The sequence below is a fragment of the Camelus dromedarius genome, chromosome 36 (assembly GCF_036321535.1).
Source record: "Camelus dromedarius isolate mCamDro1 chromosome 36, mCamDro1.pat, whole genome shotgun sequence".
In the NCBI taxonomy this organism is placed as follows: domain Eukaryota; kingdom Metazoa; phylum Chordata; class Mammalia; order Artiodactyla; family Camelidae; genus Camelus; species Camelus dromedarius.
In genome coordinates this window covers 9,396,112-9,414,237 of record NC_087471.1, presented here as the reverse complement: position 1 = coordinate 9,414,237, position 18,126 = coordinate 9,396,112, and the positions used below count along the sequence as shown (strand labels likewise).

Below are 18,126 nucleotides of genomic sequence, written 5' to 3'. Positions count from 1 at the left end.
TTTTAATTTTAATTTTAAAAAATAGAAATAATCCTGTTTTTTCTCACATTCCTCGGAAACCTTCATTTTGTTGTTTTTCTGTGTGTGTAATATGAAGATTATCTTAATGAAAGCCACCTCTGTTCTGTTGCCAGAGTTGAGAAGAATTGTTATCGAGGAGGGAGGGCAAATAACTTAACATAGCCAGCACTTTCCAAATCAGTAACGAAACTGTGGTACACTTACCTTCCTGCCTGCTACCCTTGGCCTGTTGGAAAGTGAAGTTATGTTCTAAAGGCTAAAAACAGCTTAAAGGCCAAGCTCATGTTGTCTAAAATTTATAATACCATGTCTGATAGGAAAAACTGGCTTATTTTTTTCCCATCAGTAGTAGAATATTTGGCAAAATTAAGTTTAATTACAGCAGGAAATTGATCAAATCCTAGGATGGGCAAATTAGTGAACAATATGAAGTGGGTGAATCTTTTCAGGATTATTTAGATGCGTGTTTGACTCTAACTCACCTGGCCAACAAAAGGGTAGGGTGGGAGGAAACAGAGCAACATAACTTTTACAGTGGGCCTAATAGTTAATAGCGCCCTAGAATGGGGCTGTGACCCAGATACAGGGCACCCTTAATCAGCAGTGAGGTAGCCCGAGGCACGCGATAGTCCACTAAGCTGCTCATTTAGAAGGAATTTGTACATCTTTCTGTACAACGTACATCATTTGTACAACGTAGCTCAACATTATGCTCTGCCTCCCCTTTTTTAAATAGCTCTTTTTCTTCCAATTTTAATTGCTGTCAAGGTCCTTTTTTCTGTTTTTAGATTCAGACAGGCTTCTCCATCCTGTGTGCCTGTGACTCGTGTTTGTCCATAGGACTTTCTGTTGTTCTTTGCCTAGTTAGTGACTAACAATAAAAAGTCACTTTTATTGGTACCCACTGAATTTCATCCTTTGCTTAGTCTTTTCTCCCCCAACATAGGAAGGTAATCTTGAATAACTAGTAGTTCATCCTAAGTATCACTTGCACATTTAATCAGCATGTGCGGAATTTCTTCATCTAGATCCTCCGTAAAAATATTGAAAAATACAAACTCCCGGGCCAGCCCTGTGGGCCCCTGTGGATGGCATCCTAGCCAGACGTGTGCCCTTCATGTCTGTCCTTCACCCATTACAGACTTTTCTTATTGGCAGAAATGTCTGATTGGGTGGAATTCAGGACTACTAAAATAAGAGTAGGTTGTTTTTGTGTTTCTGTTTTTTGATATGTGTTAGTTTTTCTTATATGTGTAATCCATGTTTACTATAGAAAAAGACACAGTTACAGAGAACAGTAAAAAAAAAAAAAAAAGAACCATGATCCCATGATCCACAAATAAATATCAATGTTAGATTCTGATTTATTTCTTCTTTCTATATAGGGATCGTGGCTGAATATTTAATTGTGAATCCTGCTTTTAAATTTTTTAATTTTATTAGATTAGACCATTATGAAATGTTTGAGACCATAATTTTTGCTCGACTGCATTATTACATGATTTGTCATCATTTATATATAGTATAATTTACTTAGCTATTGTCTTATGGGGTGGACAGACTTTTCCCAATTTTTTTCCTTTTAGTAATAAATTTTCAATTAATACCATTCTATGTATATATGACTACATCTTTTGCTTTAGGTAAGTTACTAAAAATAAGATTACTGGAACAAAAATGTATAAATATGTTTTAATGTTCATTATACAAATCTGAATTACTTTCCAGAAGAATGTTTATGTCTTCTGTAAATTGTTCCTTTTTTGCCCATTTACTTATTAGAGGTGTTGTAGAAATTTATTTGAACTCTCTCTATATATTAAAGATATTAACATTTTGTTATGTTTCTGCAGGCATTTTTTCCCATTTTGATACTTTTTTCAATTTTGTCTTTGATTTTGTTCTTACTTTGGAAAGTAATTTTCGGTACAGAAAAGTTGCCAAGAGAGTACAGAGAACTCCCATATACCTTCCACTCCATTTCTCCCGATGTTAAGACCTTACCCAGCCGCGTGTCCTGCACCAAAACCAAGAAATTAACATAAGCACAGGATTATTAACTGAACTTCAGTCTTTATTCAGGTTGCACCAGTTTTCCCACTTATGCCTGGTTCCTGTTCCAGGATCCAGTCCAGGTACCACATTGCATTTAGCGCTTTGGTTTCTTTGACAAAGTATTTTAGTTTTATAGTCTTATGTATTGGTGCTAATTGACATAGCATATGACCCTTTGCAACAGTCTAAATCAAACTTTTAAACTAAGCTCTTTCATTTGTCTCTCTTCCTGAGTTTGAAATAAAGACAGTACTGATGTCTGTTTAGATGTTAATAATAAGTAACCCTTCAAATGTATCTTATTTCTATATTTACATCTTCTTCCAAAAAGGGTATAAAGTGATGTTTTTGAAATCAAGTTAAAGTAAACTGAGGATAGGAAGAATTAGATGATAGATTGTATTAATGAAGTTCAGAAAAAATCCAAGCTCTGGAGTCCCGAATTATTCCACCAAAAGTAATGTCCGTTAGAATTGTGGAAATGCTTTAATTATATTTTGGTAGAATTCTTAGAAGCAGGCTCTAACAAATATACTTTACTACATATATTTTTTCCTTTTAAACTTTTAGAAACAGCAAACCTACAGAACACCCACATACCTTGATTTAACAGTTGTTAACATTTTGCCACATCTGCTTTATCCAGAAATCTCCATATTTTAAATGTCATATCTGACTAGGGGGAAACATAGACTACCTAGAACATTCAGTGTCTGTAGATTGAGATGGAGTTACTGGAGAGATTAGTTCCTCTCCAGTTTGAGTTCCCAGTTCTGCTATTAATGAAACAGTGCACGTATAAAACAGAAAGCCATGTCTCTGAAAATAAGCATATCACATTCTCCTCAAAATTCATCACAGCTAAATGCAGTATGGTTTCTTGGATTGGATCATGGAACAGAAAAGAGCATTAGTGGAAACATGAAACCTGAGTAAAGTCTAGAGGTTAGTTAATTGTAATGTATTAATGTTAACTTCTTAGTTTAACAGACATATCGGGGTTATGCAAGGTGTTAACTTAGGGGATATCAGGTGAAAGGTACACGAGAACTCTGTACTGTCTTTGCAACTTTTCTGTAAATCTAAAATTACTCCAAAATAGGAAGCTTATTTTTTTTAAGAAAAAATACATTGAGGAATTTCAGAGGTTAAAAATATGCTCACGGAGGGAGGGTATAGCTCAATGGCTGAGTGCATGCCTGGCATGCATGAGGTCAAGGGTTCAATCCCCAGTACCTCCATTAAAATAAATAAACCTAATTACCCCCCCAAATTAAAAAAAATTAAAAACAAAACAAACAAACAAACAAATAAATAAATGCTCACAAGAGACTTATGTCCTGAATACTCCGCAAATACTGGCTTTTATTCACAATGATATTCATTGGCAGGAAAATTATCAATAAGCTTCAGTATTCAGAATTTGCTCTGCTACCACTAGGTGGCAACAGATGCCACCATGCGCCCTGACCTAACATGCTGATGTTTTTCCTCTTTTAAAAAGGCTTTGTCACAACAAACAGACTAAGGTATATCTCCCAGAACCGCCTTTTCCTCATGCAGAGGTAAGAAAATGCAGTTACTGGATCAGTGTAAGAAATAAATGTAGATAAATGGATGTGGGTAGAGATAGCAGGTCATTAAATTTTAAAAATCCCAAGGTAAACTGATACAGCACTTGGTTTCCCTTGTAAGATGGCAGCGAAGTATTCTCACTCAAGATTCATCACTTTCTCTTCTTATTATAACATTATATGACCAGTATATCATTCTGTTAGTAGCCTACCTCTGTTTTATTGACCAAGCGAGGAATTTTATTCCAGTGTCTGCTGACCTTTTTGCATACCAGATTTACGTAGTCTTTTACTTACTTTCTCCTTTCAGTTAGTTATGTCTATCACTGATGTAAGTTTTTAATGATAAAGATAACAATTCAGTTTAGAAAATAGAAAAATTCCCCCTTCCTCAGAACCAGTGAGTGTTTTTATATGACTATTTTTTTCCACTGGTTCTTTCACCAAACAGGGTATCATGGGCATTTTTCTGTGTGCCTCATTTATTTTTCTACTGCCTAATATTCCATGGTGTATCACATGAACATACTGTAATGCACTTAACTGTTCCCTTGCTACTGGACAGTAGAGCTGCTCCCAGTTTTTTGTTATTTTTTTTTAAAAGGATGTTTACATTGGTATAAGCACTTTGAGATAACTGACAGTATCTGCTAAAGCCGAGCATAGGACTGTGACATCCTCTGTGCCTCAGCAGTTTCATTCCTGAAATCTATACGGAACAGAAATAAATGCAGGTGTGTCCCCAAGAGAGATGCACAGAAGCCTTCATGGCCCTCTTGGTATTAGTGCTGACATGTTCCCAAATGCCCATCAACGCTCGGATGGGTTTTGTGGTGTATTCACACAGTGCCATACACTACATCAAAGAGAATGAAGGAACTCCAGTTATATGCAGCAATGTAGATCAATTTCACAAACATAACGTAATAAGTGAATGAAGCCAGATACAAAAGAGTAGATATGGCATGACTTTATTTGTATAAAAATTCAAACACACACAGAACTAATCTGTGATATTAGAAGCCAGGATAGTGGGTGTCCTGGAGGTAGCAGTGGGGGCAGTGGTACCTGGAAGGGGACAAAGGGGGATTTCTGAGGAGGTGGTAACGCTGTTCCTTAATCTATCTATGGGAACATGGACGTTTTCAGTTTGTAAAAATTTCATCAAGTTAGAGATGTCTGTGCAGGTGCTTAAGTATAGGGATTTAGTTGACTTATTTCTTATACAATTAACTATTTGGCTCAAGTAAATTGCAACAGATGTACTGCTCATTATTTTAAATTTGACCACTCTTTTCCTCCTCCAAAGGACAGGTCTTTCCTGAAGCAGAACGTCACTTGGAAGGATTTGAGGCAGTTATTTGCAGTCCTCATAACTCTCTTACAGCAGCCAAGGGTTTTGCAAGCTCTGTCGTTACTACAGTGAAATTCAGGCTGGAAATGTAATAATGTCAGAAAATTAAGTGTAGCAAAACATACTTTACAGTGGGCTTTGCCACTGAAAGTCTGTTTTACACTCCCCTAATAACAGTTCACCTTTCTTTAAAACTGGTTCTCTAAAGGTGTTCCCACCGTCTTACCCACATGTCTGTCACGATGACCTTTGTCCCATTTACAGTCAGGAACATGGAAAGACCATGACTGCAGTCAGCCTTCCAGAAACGCACTTGTCAATATTAGGGCGTGATGGATTTGGTAGTCAGTACTGTGTGGTCAGTGCCCATGGGAAAATACAGTTCTGCCTTTAGTGCTGATAATCAATTGCTCTGCAGAATTCCCACCCTGCAGCTTCATTGCCTGTACAGTTTGGACCTTAAATCAGCACAATGGTAGTTCTGGATGGTCAAAAGTATTAAATCAGCTGGAAAAGTAGATCCAATTGGCAAAAAAAAAAGATGAATTTATCTTAGTTTGCCTAAAAAGTGACTTAAGATATATGCAGAGACCTGCTGCCATTCTTAGCATCCTGTTTATCTCCTTGACATCTGTGGATACAGCAGAACTAGTCCTATGGTCCTTTAAGTCAGCCGCTCACCCATTTAACCGGGGCAAGTAATGATTCTGGCCAGACAGGTGATGAAGACTGTCAGTTTTATTTGTGTATAACTTGGAAGGAAGGTGGGAGTGCGGTGACTGCTCCATCCTGACCGTTCTTATCCCGTCCATGCACACAGTTGGGGAAGGTTACTTGTACTTCCAACAGTAACTGATACGGGGACTTCTGGGCATGGGGCTGGGAGTGAAGAAACTATCAAGGAAGGGTTAGAGTCAGGCCATAACAACCTGAATAAAAGTTTCCGTTAAGTATGGTATTTTGACCCAAAGATCCCATCTTTTGAGAAAGTCACATTGTAGGTGAAAAATTTGGATCTCTGGCTAATTTTAATGCAGTTGTCTTGTGTTTTTTGTTTTGTTCTGCTCACTTTCCCATGCTGTGGTTCTTCCTTCCTGGGCTGGCTAACATCTCTTCACGTGCTTTTTATACGTATTCTAGCTCATTCAGACCAACAAGCTGAAGCACTATCCCAGCATCCATGGAGACTTCAGCAATGACTTCAGGCAGCCGTGTGTGGTCTTCACCGGACACCCTTCCCTCCGGTTCGGGGACGTGGTCCACTTCATGGAGCTCTGGGGAAAGTCTAGTCTCAACACCGTCATATTCACAGGTAAGTGAGCCAACAAACAAAACCCTGCCCTTTCCCCTGGGACCACCCCTGAGTGCCTGGTAGGATGTACCTACCAGCTAGAGACCCGGGAAAGAATTTGACAGTGAGGCGTAAATATGAACACTATTCTGTTGTAAATACCCAAGGGTAAAGAAAGCAGAAGGGAGAAGGTAAGAACAAAGCAAAAAGTCCAGTTATCCCCCCCCCAGGCAGCCTGTGCTGGCCTCATTTGGGGGGGGGGGGTTCTTCTTGGGGAAACAGGATCCCCTGGAGGGGTAGTCATTTAAAACTCTGGAATTTCTATCAGTTATCCTGAGTTCACCAGGTGAGTTCCTGTGATGGGGGAGGAAGCCTGGGGGGGGTGGCGAGGAAGCCTAAGGGGATGAGGGGAAGCCTGGGGGGAGAGGAAGCCTGGGGGGAGAGGAAGCCTGGGCGGGGGAGGGGGGGTGAGAGGAAGCCTGGGGGCTGTAGGAAGTGGTGTCTTCACAGGACACAGACTGTTGGGAACTAAGATCTGTTCTGCGCCCAGGACTGGGCCAGTGCTTTTGGCCCGAGGTGGGCAGCCCCTGCCAGGCCACCGCAGGAAGCGGGTCGGGGGAGGACACGCTGGCCCATCCGGCAGGGGTGCTTCCTGGCACACTGCGCTGGCTTTGCTGACGGAGCAGCACTGTCTCAGCACAAGCACCTTGTCGACTTGGGGTCACAGTCCGTTTTTCCCTCCCGGGGGCACCCTGTCAAGCAGGCAGCCTGTGATTTGTCTGCAAGCCGGGGTTATCTGAGCGCCGGGGCCGCGTGGCTGTCCAGGGCTCTACACTGCCAAGTTACCGCTTCTGTGTTGGATCAGTATCTTGCGGGGACGCTGGGACTGGGTACTTGTCTTGGTCTTCCCCAGATGTTTGTCTGACTTCTTCTAGCATCTATTGACGATGCTCGTCTGAGTAAATTATTGCTGTAATGATTGCCAAATGGTGTTTCCTCCTTCCATTTCATCATTTTCTTAACATTTATTTGTTGGCATTTGGTTGTAGAGAGAAGCTTTCCTTTCTCCCCCTTTACTTACTTGTCTTATCCATCCCTCCATCTGTGTTGAAAACCTAGAGCCCACACCCATCCCTGCAGTTCCACATCCACCCCACCGCACCCAGTCTAGCCTCCCCTCTCCTTAGTCGTAAGTCACTGCTCTCTCTCTCTGATAAGGAATCTGGCCTTTCCTGGCTCACCCCATCCCGTCCCTGCTCCACTTGTCCACTCCTCTGTCGTCTGCATTTACATTTTTTCTCTTGCTCTCTCCTTAGAACCTGACTTCTCATACCTGGAAGCGCTGGCTCCCTACCAGCCCTTGGCCATGAAGTGCATCTATTGCCCCATTGATACACGACTGAATTTCATCCAGGTGTCAAAGCTGCTCAAAGAAGTGCAGGTAAAGAAGGAAACTCTGTTGGTGGCACCCCGGGGGTCCTGCAGTGGTGGGGGAGGTCTCGCTGCCCCTCTTGTCTTCCTCCCCCCTTGAGGGTCTGCAGGGTGCTGGGACCCCTGTCCTCCAGACTCCAGACTAGTAGCTGCACCCCGTGAAAGACATTTCTGCTCTAGAAATCAGAGGTGGCAGGAAAAGAAAGCGTGAACAGCCTATCATTTATGAGGACCATTTGTGTCCAGTTAAAAGCAAAGTGTCCCCTACCCCCCCAAGAAATCATTATAGAAACATACTCATCATGCTGAAAGACAGCTGAACTGAAACACGGACTGAGCCCTTGTGGTACACGTGGGCTAGGCCCACAAGCCGTGTAGGGATGCTTTCTGTCAGTGGTTTGTTTCAGTTCGGTTTTTGCTAGTGCTTTTGTTTTTTTATTTTGCGTGTCCTGCCCTAGAGAAAGGGAGGGAGCAGTCTGGGTGAAAGGAGGAGGATCTGCTCCAGAGATGAGGAGGGAGAATGGGGGAGAAGAGCTGACCGCCCCAGGCCACTTAGCACCCAGTGGTCCCCGGTGGGCGGTTGGAGGGGTGGGGTTGGCGGTGAGGAAGACAGCTCAGAACAGGCGAGAGGAAGGTTTCTGATGTCCCGGGACCTCACGTGGGCGCTGAGGGGCCCTGAGGGGCCCTGGCACCTGGTCTGTCAGCGAGGCGTGCTTAGGTCCCTTCGCTTCCTGGCCTGGGTCAGGAGTTCGCTTTCCTCCTCTTTACAGAACCTTTGACCTCAGGAGGAGAGGCACTGACATGAAAGTCTAAGGAAGGGATAACATGAAACAGAAAGCTGGAGGCCTCGGGAGCGCAGAGGGAGCGGGTGGTGACCACCAGCACACGGGCTTTCTCTAGACACAGAGCAGTTCACCGGCTTGGTTTACATGAGTGATTTACAGCCCACTGTGTGCCCATCAGTAGGCTGGAAGGGACGGTGAAGAGTTTGTTGTTTTCATTCCTGAGTAACTTCACACGCAGTCCCCGAGCCAGGGCGAGGACAGCCTGGGGAGAGTCCTCAGGCGATGGCTGTGGAGTCAACTGGCTTTGAGACAGAATTACAAGATGCTGACGGGTCAGGAAGGAGAGCAGAAGGCAGTCTGAGGAGGAGGAGAGGGGACAGTCCTAAAGAGCAGGCACTGTTGGAAATGCAACCTGTCAGGCCTGTTGGAAGCCTCGTTCTTCGGGGAACTTGAGTCCTGGTCCAGTCTCTTAAGTAAAAGCAGTGACAATACAGTGACTCTCTGGGTGCCAGGGTCGGTTTGCAGTTGGGTGGTATCTGTCCAAAGTAAACATTGGCTTACTAATTCTTTTTCTCGCAAGATAATAAATAGAGATATTTTGTTTAAAAAAAAAAAAAGAAAAAGAAGAAGAAAAAAGAAGAGAAACCTGTCCCTGACTCAGTGTGTCATACACAGTTGAGGCTATGGCCTGACCCTTGCCCACTGCCTAACACCAGTGGACCTGCAGACACCAGGAGAAACGCGCACCCCAGAAAGCCCAGCTAGCACAGAAAGGCACAGCTCTTCCTAGTCAGCCAGTAGCAGTACCAGTCGGTGACAGTGAGTGACAAGAAGATTGCCCTCAAGGGGCTCAGAGACCAGTTTGAGGAGGCCACCATCCAAGAGACTTAAATATAATGAAAAAATAAAAACACGTGCAAACCCAGGCAGTAAACCCCTCGCTCATCCACATGGCTGGCTGGTCAGGTTTTCCCTGGAATGTTTATCCTTGTTCCCCCCGGCTTTGCTCGCTGGGAGGATGAGAGTTCAGGCAGGGAGAAATATCGGGCTGGGCCTGGCGCTCTGCCTCACGGCCTGTTTCTTCCCGCCGGTCCCCAGCCGCTCCACGTGGTCTGTCCCGAGCAGTACACGCAGCCGCCCCCAGCGCAGTCCCACAGGGTGGACCTGATGATTGACTGCCAGCCGCCTGCCATGTCCTACCGGCGCGCCGAGGTCCTGGCGTTGCCCTTCCGGCGTCGCTACGAGAAGATCGAGATCATGCCGGAGGTGAGCGCCCCGCGCTGCGGGGCCACCCCCGGGGTTCCGCCCGCGTCTCTGGGAGACCGTCCCGGTGGGCGGCGTTCTGCGGAGTTTGTGTCACACGGGGATGAACCAAAGCACATAGACCCTTAAGCAGGTAACTGGGAAGAGAGGTGGGGTTTCCAGAGCCGCTCATTTGTCAGGCAATGAGTGACAGCCGTTAGCATCAGGCCCGCCGAGCGCCGCTGGCCTGAAGGTGGGGCGGGGGGTCCCGGAGGCCAGCGCGCAGGCAGAGCCCCGAGAACGGAAATGCGGGGGCCCACTCTGGCCTGACCGCCTTCGGGCTGTGGGCGTGCTCCTCCATCCTGGGCCTCCGGGATGAGTGAGGGGCAAGTTTCACCACAGCCAGAGACAGATGAAGGAGATAAGAGTAACCAAAAAGTAAGGAATGTAAACTTCATTATTTGCACGCATTTTAGTGTAACATAAAGGTTTTATTCCAGTGAAGTCTAAATCTTTTTAGTTATATGAAATCTGAGCATGTTTTAATAGGGAAAAAGTTAAAAAGTATGTCGCGCGTGCCGGACAGTTGAGGTACGCTGGGCGCGAGGGAGGGTGAGAGGAGGCCCGTGGCCCGGCGCCCGCGGTGACAGTGTGCAGGGCTCTGAAGGAGGCCGCTCTGGCTTCCTCTTGCCTCTCCAGACGCTTGAACACGTTTTGAACAAACAGGAAAAAGAGGGAGGAAAATTTACTATCAGAAGCAGAGTCCCCAGATTCCCCTGGAGCTCAGGAGAGTATCCAGATCTCGGACTTGAAGTCTGATCCCCTGAATGTTGCCCACTCCCGTGACCCTGACAGAGGCTGGGGGCGGAGCTCGACCAGGTGCCATCAATGGGCGGGTGGGATGGAAAGTGCACTGAATCTACACTTTGCCTTGGGAAGTGTGATTATTTTAATAATATTCATTCTTTCCATCTGTGAGCACAGTAGATCTTTCCATTTATTTGTGTTTTTGGTTTTGTTCACCAGTGTCTTAGAGTTTTCCAAGTACAGGTCTTTTCCCTCCTCGGTTGGATTTATTCCTAGGTGTTTTATTCTTTTTGATGCAGTCGTAAATGAGACTGTTTTCTTAATTCTCTTTCCGATAGTTTGTTGGTAGTGGATAGAAATGCAGCAGATTTCTGCATATTAATTTTGTAGCCTAAACTTTACTGAATTCATTTATTACTTCTAACAGTTTCTGGTTGTGTCTTTAAGATTTTCTCTATATAGTATCATGTCATCTGCAAACAGCAATAGTTTTACTTCTTCTTTTCCAGTTTGAATTCCTTTTATTTCTTTCACTTACCTGATTGCTGTGGCTAGGACTTCCCATACTGTGTTGAATAAAAGTGTTGAGGGTGAGCACCCTCATATTGTCCCTTATCCTAGAGGACATGCTTGCCGCTTTTCACTGTTGAGTATGATGTTATCTGTGGGCTTGTCATATATGGCCTTTACTATGTCCCCGCTATCCCCACTTTGTTAAGAGCTTTTATCATGAATCCATGTTGAGTTTTGTCAAAAGCTTTTTTGGTGTGTATTAAGATGATCATGTTAGTTTTATTCTTCTGTTAATGTGGTGTATCTATCACATTGACTATTTTGGGATTTTGAACTATCCTTATCCTTCCATCCCTGGGATAAATCCCACTTGATCGTGGTGTATGATCCTTTTGAATTTGGTTTGCTGATAATCTGTTGAGAATTTCTGCATCTGTTTTCATCAGTGATATTGGCCTATAATTTTCTTTTTTAATGCTTTGTCTGGTTTGTGTTTCAGGGTGATGCTAGCCTTGTAGAATGAGTTTAGAAGTATTCCTCCCTCCTCAATATTTTGGAATAGTCTGAGAAGGATAGGTGTTAACTCTTTAAATTTTTGGTAGAATTCAGACATGAAGTTATCTAGTAATTGGTCTGTTTGTATTTTCTATTTCTGCCTGATTTAGTCTTGGGAGAGTGTATGTTTCTAGGAATTTATACATTTCTTATAGGTTGTCCATCATACTAACATGTAATTGTTGATAGTAATCTCTTACAGTCCTTTGTATTTCTGTGGTGTTGCTTTTAACTTCTCTCTCATTGCTGGCTTTATTTGGCCCCTCTCTCCTTGATGAGTCTCACTAAAGGTTTATGAATTTCACTTTCCTTTTCAAATAACCAGCTCTTAGTTTTATTGATCTTATTTATTTGTCTCTTTCTGCTCTGATCTGAACTTTGCTTTCTGTTTTTTCTTCTTTTTCTAAGTTCTTTTAGGGGTAAGATTAGCTTGTTTATCTGAGATTTTTCTTGTTTCCTGAGGTAGGCTTGTATCACTATAAACATCTCTTAGAACTGCCTTTCTACACTGCATAGGTTTTGGGTCATTGTGTTTACATTTTCATTTGTCTCAAGGTATTTTTCAATTTCTTCTTTGATTTCTTCAGTGATCTATTGGTTACTCAATAGCATATTGTTTAGCCTCCACATGTTTGTAATTTTTGAAGTTTCATATAGTTGATTTCTAGTTTCATAGCATTGTTGTTGGAAAAGATGCTTGATATGATTTCAGTCTTCTTAAATCTACCAACACTTGTTTTGTGGCTGAGCATGTGATTTATTCTACAGACTGTTCCATATGCACCTGAACGTGTGCTCTCCTGCTTTGGGATGGAATATTATGTATCTCTTAAGTCCACTTGGTCTAAATTGTCATTTTAAGGCCAGTATTTCCTTATTGATTTTCTGTCTGGATGATCTGTTCGTTGATGTAAATGGGGTGCTAAAGTCTCTCACTTTATTATATTGCTTTCAGTTTCTCCCTTTAAGTCCATTAACGTTTGCTTTAATAGATTTTGGAGCTTCTGTGTTAGGTGCGTATACATTTATATTATATCTTCTTGCTGGATTGACCTGTTTATCACTATGTAATGCCCTTCTTTGTCTTTTATTACAGTCTTTGTCTTAAACTCTATTTTGTCTGATATGTATATAGCTACTCCAGATTGCTTTTCATTTCCATTTGCATGAAACATCTTTTTCCAACCCTTTACCTTCAGTCTGTGTGTGTCCTGTTTCTGAAATGAGTCTCTTACAGGCAGCATATAGATGGGTCTTGTTTTCCAGTCTACTCAGTACCCTGTCTTTTGATTGGCAAATTTAGTCCATTTACGTTTAAAATAATTATTGATAGGTATGTCCTTACTGCCATTTTATTATTTTCTGTTTTGTAGTTCTTTTATGTTCTGTTCTTTTGCTCTCTTCCCTTGTGATTATCTTTAGTGTTACATTGGTATTCCTTTATCTTTTTGTTTGTATTATAGATTCATGGTTTGTAGTTACCATGAGATTTATATATAAAAACCTACAGATGTGATTATTTTAAGTGAATGATCTCTTAAATTCCAGTGCATTCTAACAGCCCTGCAGTTTTACTGCCCTCCCCCACATTTAATGGTTTTTACTTCATATTTTACATCTCTTTTGTGCATCCCTTAGCTACTTATTGCAGATACAGAGGATTTTGCTTTTTTGTGTCTTTTAACCTTCCTACTAGCTTTAAAAGTGATTGATCTGCTACCTTTACTATATGTTTGCCTTCATCAATGAGGTTTTTTCTTTTGTAATTTTCATACTTCTAGCTGTGACCTTTTCTTTTCCACTTAGAAAAGCCCCTGTATTTTTTTAACACCTTTATTGTGGTGTGGTTGCTGAACAGGAAACCACACAGATTTCAGATGTACAACTGGATGAATTTGGCTGGATGTGTGTACACACCAGAGAAACCACTACCACAGTCAAGGCTGCTGGCATTTCCATTCCTCCCCAAGAGGTACAGGTTTTGAATTCTCGGCCTTCTGGCCAAGATCAAAAGCCCCTTTAACATTTCTTACAAAGACGGTTCAGTGATGCTGAACTTCTGCTTGTCTGTAAAGCTCTTCTATCTTTCCCTCAGATCTGAACGAGAGGCTTGCCAGGAAGAGTGTTCTGGTTTGTCAGGTTTTCATCACTTTAAATGTGTTGTCCCACTCTCTTCTGTCCTGAAGAATCACCTAGTAGTCTTATGGGAGCTCCCCTTGTATGTAGTTACTTTTCCTTTGCTGCTTCTAAGATTCTTTATCTTTAATTCGTGCCGTTTTAATTACAGTACATCTTGGTGTGGACCTCTTTGGGTCATCTTATTTGGGACTCTCTGGACCTACACGTCTGTTTACTTTCCCAGGTTAGGTAGGTTTTCAGCTGTTACCTCTTCAAATAGTTCTCTGCCCGCCTCTCTCTCTCTTCTCCTTTTAGGTTCCCTATAATGTGAATGTTAATGCACTTGGTATTGTCCCAGAAGTCTCTTAAAGGATCTTTTTTTACCTTTTTTCTGTTTAGCTTGGGTGATTTTCACTACTCCACCTTCCAGTGCATGGATCTGTCCTCCGTCTCATCTATCAGTCTATTCTTGATTCCTTCTAGTGTATTTTTCATTTCAGTTATTGTATTCTTCAGCTCTATTTGGTTCTTTGTATTTTCTAACTCTTTGTTAAAATCTTCTAACTTCTCATTGTCTTCATTCATCCATTCTCCTCCCGAGTTCATTAAGCATCCTTGTGATCATTACCTTCAACTCTTTTTATCAGGGAAATTGCTTGTACCTACCCTCTTTGCTGTGTTCTGGGGTTTTATTTTGTTCCTTTGTAACACATTCCTGCCTCCTCCTTTTGCCTAATTCTGTTTTTATTTCTATGTATTAGAGAAGTCAGTTACATTTCCCAATCTTTGAGAACGGGACTTTTGTAGGAGACATCCTGTGGGGCCTAGCAGCACACTCCCCTCTGGGGTGTCTTCTCTGAGGGCCATGTGGGCCCTTCTGTTATGGCCAAGCTGACGGCTGTGGACACACTGGGAGGTGGGGCTGGCCACTAGCCCAGTTTACTGCCAGCCTCTGCCTGGTGCAGAGGCAGCTGGCCCACTGGTGGGCGGTGCTGGGGCCCAGCACAGCTGGCTGTGGGGTCCACGGGGTCTTGGGGCTGCTGCCAGCCCCCCGGTGGGCAGGTGAACCCCTGCATTAATAGACCAGAGGGAGAATTCCAGAAGGGCGCTTGCCAGCACCGGTGTGCTTGTGGCTGAACGAGCTCACCTCCTTTCTGCACTGCAGTTACGTGTGTGCAGGGGGTGTATTTTTTATTAAAAATTAAGTTTTTTAACCTTCTTTCTTAAAGTTACTTGGTGATTTTAGCCTACAGCGATGTAAATAAAAATTTAGAAGAAAAGAGCATGCATGATGGTAGCCCTTCAAGGCTTGGCTCCGACACCTGCCTGGTACTTCTCCACCAGGCTGGCAGGGGCGTGTGGCGCTGCAAGCCCGGTGGCCTTGGTGAGCGGACCCTGGGGGGCTCACCACCCGTCCCTGAGCTCTGCGGTGGGTGGCGCTGCAGCCCAGCGTGGCCTCCCGACTCTGGATGGCACAGTGGCTCCCCCCACTTCACAGTGAGCCTGACTGAAACCCCTCTGCTTGCTCCCAGCTCGCGGATTCGCTGGTGCCCATGGAGATTAAGCCTGGCATTTCCCTGGCAACCGTGTCGGCCGTGCTGCACACGAAAGATAACAAGCACGTCCTTCAGGTACCGCCGCGGGGGGGATGGGGGGTTGGGCTCGAATCCACGATGAGCCTCTGGGGCCTGTGACACTAGACCCCTTCCTGCCAAGAAGGTGCTGGCAGTCCAGGCCCCCGGGACGGGGCCTCCCACACTAGCAGACACCGGAGAACAGGCTACGCAAGGGATTCGGTCTGCAACAGAGGCGCACCACGTACACACTCCCCATACTTACTCCTCTGGCCACGTGCCTCGGAGAGAAAAGGGAAGAGAAGTGACTACCCACAGGGACAGGGCCACCGGTCCCGAGTGCCGTTTTCAGCTCCAAGCGCGTCAGCATCCCTCAGAGCCCCCCAGCCACACGCTATTAGACAGGCTCTTACCAGTCGGCCACCCTGAGACTGGGGGCCGCAGGGCGGGGGCTGGGGGGCCCACCTTCCCATGGGAGGCCCCGAAACACAACAGACCTGCAGGAGGCAGGCAGGGCCTGGAGGCCTGGGCACCTCCCTCCCCTCACATCACGGCACGTTTCCCACCCCCCCCGCCCCCCCGCCCCGAGAACCCCTTTCAGGGTTGGGCGGTGTCGCTCTGGTGCCCCTGCATGATGTCTGGACCCCGCTGGTTCTCAGCTGTCTGACTTAATCCTCACCACATTCCCTTATTACCCCCAGTTTATAGGCAGTTTCTCTGACCTTCACTTTCTTGTGAAAGGCTCCAGAACCAGGATTAAAACCAGCCAATCTGTCCCCACAGCCAGTGTCCTTGGCCGCTGTCCTGTTGCTCTACCTGCAGCTGCCAGGACGCTTACTAAGAATCTACTCAGACAGTTCTGAACTGATTGAAAATTACACATGGAGCACGCTAAGAGGAGACATCTACACCAAATAAGACACGGATTCTGGGTGGCTAGTTTGGCTTTAGCTTGTTTGTGCTGTGTGGGAATCTAGCTGGAGCCCCAGGGGCCCGCATTGACCTCTGCTGCTCCCCGTTTTCCTCCCGCGCCAGCCCCCGCCCCGGCCCGCCCAGCCCACGGGCGGGAAGAAGCGAAAGCGGCCGAGTGATGACATTCCAGACTGCAAGGTTCTGAAGCCTTTGCTGAGCGGCTCCATCCCCGTGGAACAGTTTGTGCAGACCCTGGAGAAGGTGAGTGCTAAGTGCACACTGTCTGCACGGCCCCGTCCGTCCTGCCGCTGCTCAGCTGCTTTCTCCTCCGGGAAGCATCACCCCACCCCGAACTTCCCCCGCCGTGGGCTGTGGACACACCAGTACCTGATTCCTCGGGAGTTAAGCTTGAAACAACTTGCTTTCCCAGAAAGACTTTGTTTAATTCTTCTGCCTGGCTCACCCAGGACTTGACCCTGGGACCTGACCCCGACGACTGCCCCGACCATATCTGCCCCATCTCCTCCTGCAGGAGAACTATCAGTGCCTGCCCCAGACGATGCTGAGCTTTCTAGAACCAAGTGTCGAGAATCTCCCCAGGCCTTGTTTTTTACCTGTCTTGTGTCCCTTTGAGACAAATCAGTCTTCTTTCCACTTCTTTTCTTTCTCCACTGTATGTCCGCTGCGTAGGAATATTCTGAGTGAGCATCAGAGGCAGCACTGGAGAAATACTTGGTTTGCTGCCTTATCTTCTCCCTTGGGAGGGATCTGCCACATGACACGGTCTGGTATCCTGCTGTGAAGAATGGCGTTTTCCTGGGACAGGATGGAGCTTTTTTAAACCAGGGTCCTCAGGCATGGTGTGGAGGCTGGTGATGCACAGCCCAGCATCCCAGATTCCTGAACCCGGTGCCTGGATGTGCCCCTCAAATAACTCTCAAAAGCTTAAGCAGGTCCTAGGAATTCTGCTGTTTTGCATGAGATTAGCATATTTGGGGACTTCACTTAATGTATATGAAGCTGGTTGAACTCTCTTGCTGTAGTAGGTCCTGTGACTAGTCTGAAGAATTGTATCGAGAAGTGTCCAAAACGCCAGTTTCTTCTAGAATGTTCAGTTTAGCCAAGTCTAGAAGTATCATTTCTAGAGTTCAGTTGCTCAGCTATCCTCCCACCCCTTTTCTTTTGGAGCAGCACGGCTTCAGTGACATTAAGGTGGAAGACACAGCCAAGGGCCACATCGTCCTGCTGCAGGAAGCAGAGACGCTCATCCAGATTGAGGAAGATTCCACCCACATCATCTGTGACAATGACGAGGTGCTCAGGGTGCGCCTGCGGGACCTTGTCCTCAAGTTTCTACAGAAGTTCTGAGTAGAGCCGCCTCCCTCCTGAAACCTGCCAGCCTTCGCGGCAGGGCCCACCCCGGCTGCGGGGGGCGTGAGGCCAGGCTGCTCCCTGGGGTGGCCTCAGGCTTGAGGACAAAAGAAGCGGCTGCTGAGGGACATGACCAGGAGTCACGGCCGCGATCTCCCGGGCTGGCTCCGTGGCACTGTTTCAGGTGAGAGTGTCCCCTTCCAGCTGGACTCGTTTTCTTCCTGACCTGGCTCTCGGGCAGCCGGAAGGGAGGTGGCAGCGAGCTGAGGACGGCAGGAGAGTGACAGTGGTTCCCAGGGGCACAGTGGTGGGAGGGGAGTAAAAAGGGATGATATGTGGCCTGGTGTCTGTGGCTTCACAGGCCCCGGGCAGGGCAGCTAGTCTTTGACTTCGTTATTTACTCGTCTACAGTGCTGTGCCTCATAAGAAAGATGATACCCCCAAAACTAGTAAAATGAACCCATGTATCGGTATTTTATATAATGTGAGCCCATTTGCTACTAAAATTTATTTTTTTATAGAA

At 45.3% G+C, this 18,126-nt stretch overlaps 1 protein-coding gene across 1 annotated transcript in view; it reads left to right on the top strand.

Moving 5' to 3' along the window:
• INTS9 (integrator complex subunit 9) overlaps positions 1–18,126 on the top strand; it is an 84,459-nt gene extending 66,333 nt beyond the window's left edge. The window contains exons 11-17 of the mRNA XM_031442134.2: positions 3,581–3,641; positions 6,145–6,316; positions 7,612–7,736; positions 9,610–9,777; positions 15,279–15,377; positions 16,356–16,493; positions 17,424–18,126. Of these exons, the coding sequence (XP_031297994.1) occupies positions 3,581–3,641; positions 6,145–6,316; positions 7,612–7,736; positions 9,610–9,777; positions 15,279–15,377; positions 16,356–16,493; positions 17,424–17,600 (940 nt within the window). The 3' untranslated portion in view covers positions 17,601–18,126. The remainder of the gene's footprint in view (positions 1–3,580; positions 3,642–6,144; positions 6,317–7,611; positions 7,737–9,609; positions 9,778–15,278; positions 15,378–16,355; positions 16,494–17,423) is intronic.